Source organism: Alligator sinensis, unplaced genomic scaffold (assembly GCF_000455745.1).
Source record: "Alligator sinensis unplaced genomic scaffold, ASM45574v1 scaffold658_1, whole genome shotgun sequence".
NCBI lineage: Eukaryota > Metazoa > Chordata > Crocodylia > Alligatoridae > Alligator > Alligator sinensis.
Window position 1 is genome coordinate 723,502 of NW_005842109.1, and position 7,515 is coordinate 731,016.

Consider the following 7,515-nt stretch of genomic DNA (forward strand, 5'->3'; position numbering starts at 1 on the left):
TGTTTTCCTAAATCACAGAATTGGTTTGTAATGTCTTCTTGATGGGCCAACTTAGATCTCAGCTATGCTAGTTGATAGTGAAACTGTGACACCGAAACCATCTGGACTGAACTGTGAGAGTGATGCACTGACATCAAGTTAATGCCTGCAACTTGTGTCTTCCTTGCACAATGTAATTGAATTTGAAAAATTGTTATACTGGATTTTTTTTTTAAACTCTGTAAGGGAATTACTTGAGAGTGGTGGGATTGAGTTACTTGTGAGTGCTGAACTCAGCCTTGGAGCTAAACTTGTCATAACTTGGACAAATCTGTTGTGAATGGCAAGTTAGAGATTCCATGAACAGGAAATGAATTCCTTGTCTCATCATCTTCTCTTTATGAGTGTAGTCTCAGTTTTAGAGAAAGTGACACTCCTTTCCTAGCCACCTGATAGTATGCCCCTAGATGTTGAAGTTCAGGTGTTAGGGCAGTTATTATCAGCTGAGTGCCCGAGAAACCAAGGCAGTGTACTTGGTAGGAGATCCCAGTCAGCTAATGTGGATGGAACCAAGTATTGGATATATGAATAAAATGTATAAAAACTGATATGGATAAAAATATAAGCTGATGTCAAAGTGCTGTAAATTGCAATAGCAGAGATTTTTGCTTCTAGCTTTGACCTTTCCAGTCAATTTGCTTCATTGCTGACAGTTTGGATTTCTTGGCACAAAAATGTTTTCTGGATAATGACTTTGCCATCAAAACCTAGTTTTCAAATTAAAGGAAAATGTGGTGATTTTTACACATTAAAGATAAAATGTACAGGAAATTTGCTATTGTCCACTGGGGATAGAGGATCTTTACTTTTTTTGTTAAGGGTTTTTTTTAATTGAGCATTGTGTTTGTTGGGGGAGGGAGGAGTTAAGAGGGTAACAGCTGCAGCCTGTCCATAGGAGTGGGGGGTAGTGGGCTTGGAGAGGATGTTAGGGGATCTCCTCTGGGGGGAGATAGGGCAGAGAGTGTGGGGGGTGGAAAGAAGTGTCCTTTAGCTGGATGTCTGCAGTGGTTAGGAGGCATGAGTGGGATGGGTGGGAGGGTTTACTTCTCTAGGGGTTTGGGCAGGGAGGTAGTGGTTGAGGGGAGGGGGGGAAGTTAAGAGTTCTTCAGTTTTGGTGTGTTGTTTGGGATCTCCTGTCCATGGGCTGTTTGCTTTTATTGTAGCTCTGAGCCTTTTGGATAGAGCAGCATATAAAGCAAATAAATAAAAACAAACAAGCTTGTTAAGGTATGCAAGAGGTACATACCTGTATTCCTTTTCTTTCATCTGGGGAAAAAAAGAACTCTGATTTTTATTTATTAGATAATGGGGCCAGAAACAAAATCATAATAAATGTATTTTCCATGGAATTGAACACTCCGTACTCTAGTGTGCAGAAGAGAAGTAGCAGGAGAAAAGGGGAATAAACAAATAGTAATTGTTGTCAGTATATGTAAAATAATGCACAAAACGGAAGAACTGTAGTGAAGCCAGCAGTGAAAGAGCTGTGCTTTCTGCAAACCAGGTGACACACATTTTCTTATTTCCCTGATGTTTATTGCTCCTACCACGTTGCTAAACATACAAACAATAAATGTGCAGATACCTGCCATAGTAACTTCCTGCATCGTCACCATGTTTGCTGTTAACCATAGAGATCTTGAAGGATAAGATTCTCAAAACTACTTACTGATTTCATTTTTCTTCGTTTCTCTTTTATCAGAATCAAGCTCTGAAAAGTGATGCGGGATGCATTTCTAATAAAGCTCCTGACATCTGCATAGCATATAAACTTCATTTGGAGTGTGGCAGATTAATCAATCTTGTTGACTGGTTAGAGGTACGTGAAGATGAAAGCAGTGCTTGCACACGTATCATTGCTCTGTCTTGCTAATTGATTTTCTTCGTTTCTCCATTTAAAAAAAATCTTCAATGCCACTTTTGAAAGCTGAAGTCTTCTCATACCACACTGCATCCTGTCACTGCAAGTATGTGCAGGACTCACAAATCACCAGCCCAACTCACCCCCTTCCACTGCTGGGAATCATTTATTACCAGCACGGCTTCACCAACAGTGAAAATCCTTGTTGCTGCTTGTACCTTGTTTATGTTGAGTGTAGATCAGATTTTATGCTTCACAGAGCTGCCTTTTTCCCCTCAGCCTCTTAACTTTTGCTGACACAAATGTTCACAGAAAAGCTTGTGCAGTGAAGTACTGTCTCTAAGGTGCAGGGATTTTATATATTTGCCTGTTTATGAAATGTAATCGTTCTGTGCTGATTTTTCTCTTTAGGCATTTTCAACAGTGGTAACAGCAGTCAAAGGAACAGACTCGGACTCAGTTGCCTCAGACGAGGTGGATGAGATTATCCAGTATCCTTTCTTATTGCTCTATTTTTTTTAATGTTGAAATACTTTCAAGCCAGTAGCATCCATTATAGATGAACCAGGGTTTTACAGGCATGATTTCCTTGAGCATTGAGAATTAACCTCAAGAGAGCTAGAAATGTTTTTCCAACCGGCTTATGGTGATGAAAATACAAACACAAGGCAGCACAGAACCCACAAGCCACAGTTTTTTGCCAGAACATGAAATGTTTCTTAAAGGTGGGGGAGGAGCCTAAAGCGCAGTATAATGTTGGTTAGATATTGTGCCCAATTTTCATTGCTCTGTAGCATTAATGTAGTTTCCTTTTAAACATGCCTACTTGCCGTTAATATGGCCAAGTTAAACCTTCTATCATTTTAAATCAAGAATGTAGGGGCTGCAATAGGAGGGCAGCAAAAGAGGGAAGATAAATTAAACATGAGCATCTCCAAGGCATCACACCCCTTAGCCAGGTAACAATAATTAATGCCAAAACGGAAATAAAATGTTGTGGCATTGTTTTATTATGCCAGAGAGAGAAATAGATTTCATTTAAGTGTTTCCCCCTCTTCCTTCCAGTTCTGCTGTCTAGGAATATACAAACAAAATGACCCTTAACCCTTTCTAGGAGAGGTGGCAAAAACAGTGTTTTTATAGGATTTTCTCTGCATTTCTTAGGCATCCCCAGACCCAATAGAAGCTGACAGTAGTAGTACTAATTAGATAGAGGGACCTTCCACCCTGTAGGCCAGAGGTCATGTTGCCTTGATTTGCATACATTGTATATGCTTCATTGAACCAGTTTGCACGTAACAGTAAAGTAGTGTCTAATTGTAATAACAGTGTACACTTGTTCATTTCCCTTACCAAAGCTGCAGTGCTCGTTTTATTAGAGCTGTTTCTGAACTACAACTCTTAGGATTCATAAAGCCCAGCAAGCAGAAAACAGATCATGTAGCTAGGCTGACATGGGGAGGCTGTTAAATGACCAAGGAAGCTAAGGAAGACACAGCCATGTATCTACTCAGCCTGGGAAGTTTGATTATTTAAACTCTTCGGTAAAACGTATGGAAGAAATACAGCCATTGGGCCAAACTAACTTTGGATGCAACTCCACTCATGTAAATAGGATTAAAGGGTAAAGCTGACCCCTTATATACTATGTTCCAACTGCCTGGATGATTTTTTTGTTTTTGTTTTTTGTTTTTTAATATCAAAGTGCTACCTCTTTTTTTCTATCCTTTTTTTTTTTAACAAATAAGGATTCAGCTTTAGTACATGGTTTAATACCCAGCTTGTGCCAAATCCAAGCACTGTAACTTTGCCAGATTTAATCTTCTGTTCTGTTCGATACATGGGGCCATATTGATCTGACTTAAAGTAGGCCAGCATGAGAACGTGTTGACTTGTCTCTTGAAGTGTAAAGCACAGAAGGGATGAAGGAATGCTGTTAACTTGCTCATAATCTGATTGGCTTTCAATTGGCCTCTCTTATGAAATGTCCTCCTAGTCTGTTTGCTGCGGGGGTTTTTAAAAAAAAAAATCTGTGTTCCAAAAAATGAAGTAGGCCTCTGTAATCACAAACTCCTGAACACTTTGCCCAGCACTGGTGTATGGGGCAGCCCTGGGGAAGCTTATTTGCAAACAGAAAAACAACAACAGGTTTCTGCATTAGAAATGCAAGCAAAAATGTTCCTTAAGGGAGTCAAGGGAATTTGTTATTGTCAGAGTTATACTATTGAAGATGGATTAATAGGACCACTGAAATTGTGGTCTTTTCTAGGGAAGTTCTGTGGCACTAGCTAACCTGTAGTATCAGTGAGATTTTGTTATTGTTCTCAGAGTCCTGTGCCAATGTGTACTTTTGAAGAAGATAACAAAATACCCATTAGAAACACAAGTTCATAATTTTTTTCCCTGAAGATTTTTGTTGTGCAGTGGGACAAGCAAAGGAAAGCAGCTATGTGGAATAACACAGTTGTTGACAGGGCTTTATAAAGCTTGTATGACAGATGTTCAGGCAGTGACATTCCAACTGTCTGGGCCCTGTGCACAAATGAATAAAGCAGTTTCCATGATGGGGCTGCCCTATTATAGCTTGGTGCAGACATTAACCCACTGGTTCGGAATTGTTTGTAAAATGCCATTAACGTGATGGTGGGTGGAGTGCCTGTGGGAGGTGGAAATAAAGCTGTTGGCTCCTCCTCTGTTTGTCTGTTTCTCGGAATTAAAAATCTGCCATGCAGGTATGGTCTCACACTGGCAGGCTGCTTTGGCTTTTTCTCCAGGAAGATACAAATAGAATCAAAGATACAAATAGATAAAATAAATAAAATAAAATAAATAACTGTGCATGTTGCTGTCGTAGTTCTTTAAGGGTTAGGTTGAGCTCCTCAGGGTGTGTCTACTCAAGATGCTTCAGGTGTAGTAGCCTAATAACACTGCAGTAACATGCTGGGTAATAACTGTGCTAATATGCTACTGCACAGTAGTATTAGGCTACTGCGCAGTAGTATTAGGCTACTGCGCAGTAAGCGTCACAAAAAAAAGTGCACTGGTCCTAATGCACAAACTCTAGTTACTGTGCATTTACTTAGTACTTTATTAAGCAAGTACTAAACTAAATGTGCAGTAATTACTGCGCATTAATGAATGCATAAACACCTTCAGAGTGCTAAAGTTGGATCAAAGCAAAGAGCAAGGTTGTATTTTTCTTTCCAAAGGGATATAAACATCTGGGGTTAGCTGATAAACAACCCCAGACAGCAGCAAATTGTGTTTTTTCCAGGGGGAGGGAAATAATTACTGCTTATTGTCATATTAGTTGGTGAGCTGCTGCAGTCAACATTTATTCACAAAGCCCAATAAGACCTTTCTTTCCCATCCAACCAGTGGAAAATAAACTTCCAAGCAAATTCACTTCTTCCCCTAGAATCTTTCAGAGAGACTCCCTAGGTTGACTTGTTTGCTGAATTAATTATACACCTGAGAAATAATAGTGCTGGATTCACAACAGGGCCGTAAGTGGCAATTCATGTAGGTGCCTAAGTCAAGGCACTGTCAGCATATCCATCATAAATCCCCTGCTAATGCTGTTAACTCTGCTGGAATTCCAGTAGAAGTCTCCTAAGGACTGAGGTGAGCTGTTTGGTGTCTGTTACACACTGGCATCTGTTTGGACTTCATAAATAGGAGTTTCCCCTGCCTGTCTTGCTTTGGGGCCTGATTCACTGGTTATGCTCAAACCCATGCAAAACATGGAGAGAAGAGGTAGAGCTGTCTTTCCAGTTGTCCAAAAGTCCAGTATTGAGGGCATGTAGTCTGGAGGGGGAAATCATGAATTTCAGTTGCTGCTTCAATTGATATGTAGTGTAAGTACTTAAATGTTCTTTGGAGCAAGGATTGCAACCCAGCTCTGTTTCCCAGGTGAGTGGCCTACTTGGTTATTAGGCAATAGGTCCCTAGGGAACTATACTGGCAAAAACTTAGGCAGCAGCTGAGCATGGGTGTTGAGATAAAAATTATGGACTCAGGCTTTTATTAAAGAGTTACACCTTGGTAAAATATGGAAGCACTGGTGTTTCTGCTTTAAGTGGTAACATTTGAAGCACCTCTGCTGTACCCAGTGTAGTAGTATGAACTTGCTTCTGACATGAGTTCAGGTGAGAGAGCCCTTTCCAAGGAAAAATAATCAAAATTTTGGAACACCAGTATAGACTTCAAAAATCTAGAAGAGTTTTTGGACTTAATTGTACCAATGAGGCAAAAACCATCCTGTTTGGTAAAAGCACTATGAAAAACAAAGCGTGCTGGTTGGTTTAAAATATAAAAGCTCTTACTGACGTGCTGGGATCACATGTAGCCAAGTAAGCACCTGGCATTGAAGGCCAAATCTTTTTACCATACAGTCTGATTTGCTAATTAATTTTAAATGTTTGAAGGCTAAAGTATCAGAAGCAGGAAGAGAGACAGAAAAGCAAGACAGGACAGCAGTAGGGCTTTTAAGTACTATGAAAATAGGTGTTTCTTAATAGGTTAGTTAATCAGATAAGGGACAAAGTAACTAAAGATTAAGTGAAATATGTAACGTTGCTCTTTCTACAAGAAACTAATTTGAACATTAAAGCATAAGGTCACTTCTGTTTGTTAAACTGCATGCTGTTTCCCAGCAAGGTGTCTGTTCCTGAAGATCAAATCCTGAGCTCACTGTGCTGCCAAAATGCAGTAATACAATCCTTTTGTAGTAGGTATATTAAGTCTGATTAGGTCCGTCTGAGCTGCTTTTGGGAAGAAGATTGGACAGGTCTGAGAGTTACTTTTTTTTAAATATAGATTTTCCAGCTTGTTTCTTCCTGCAGAGACTAGATTCTGCATTTGTCCTTAGTCAGGTCCCAGCCAGCTTGGAGGAGTTTAGTGTTGCAGAATTATATGCACATTATCAACAGGAATGGAACCTTATGGCACAGGGCTGTACACAGGGCTTGGAAAAAAACTGCCCCATGCTCCACATAATGTTGGTGTCCTTTCCCAAAATCTGTGCTCCTGCAGCTACCTCAAGTCTGTAACAAACCACTCCTTACTGTTTGCAGGTTACAGTGGGAGCAATTATGATTTATGCATTCATTCAAATATTTTACATACATTACTGACTTGTAAATATTCTGAATTTATCCTTTGTTGGCTAGATGCATCACTCAGACCCTTGTTCTGACTACAGTACACAAGTGCTTCCACATGTACAAGCCTGGTTTCTACAGCATGCTTGTGACTATTAAGTTTGGTTTCTGCATGTATAAAACTCCCAGGGACACTCAATGGCTGCATTGTTTCTGGCAAGTCAACAGGAGGACAGAAGTGACCAAAAATGACTCCTTTTAAAAAGCTTGAAGACAGTGGGGGAGAATGAGTACTTCTACAATCTAGGCCCAAGTCTATTACAACCAAAAAGCTGAGTAAAAGGCTGCGTTTGTAGAATAACTTACTGCTGCTGCCTATTTCAAATACACCTCTACTCATTTAACATAAAGGAGTCTTCAAAAGTAGTAGCTTAGAAGTTATGTGTATGAACTGCTATTGCCAAAGCTGTTTTCTGTACAAACAGCGAGCAGCTTCTTTTTTTTTGGGGGGGG

At 39.9% G+C, this 7,515-nt stretch overlaps 1 protein-coding gene across 7 annotated transcripts in view; it reads left to right on the forward strand.

The window, feature by feature from the left end:
• ORC3 (origin recognition complex subunit 3) overlaps positions 1–4,758 on the forward strand; it is a 91,840-nt gene extending 87,082 nt beyond the window's left edge. For 6 of the 7 annotated variants that reach the window (XM_006024562.2, XM_006024563.2, XM_025205269.1 and 3 more), the window contains 3 exons: positions 1,742–1,858; positions 2,312–2,391; positions 3,265–4,757. In XM_006024562.2, coding sequence (XP_006024624.1) covers positions 1,742–1,858; positions 2,312–2,391; positions 3,265–3,370 — 303 coding nt within the window. In that variant the 3' untranslated portion in view covers positions 3,371–4,757. Of the gene's footprint in view, positions 1–1,741; positions 1,859–2,311; positions 2,392–3,264 lie in introns of all 7 variants that reach the window. The other variant, XM_025205265.1, reaches the window with a different exon arrangement.
• The last annotated feature ends 2,757 nt before the right edge of the window (positions 4,759–7,515 follow it).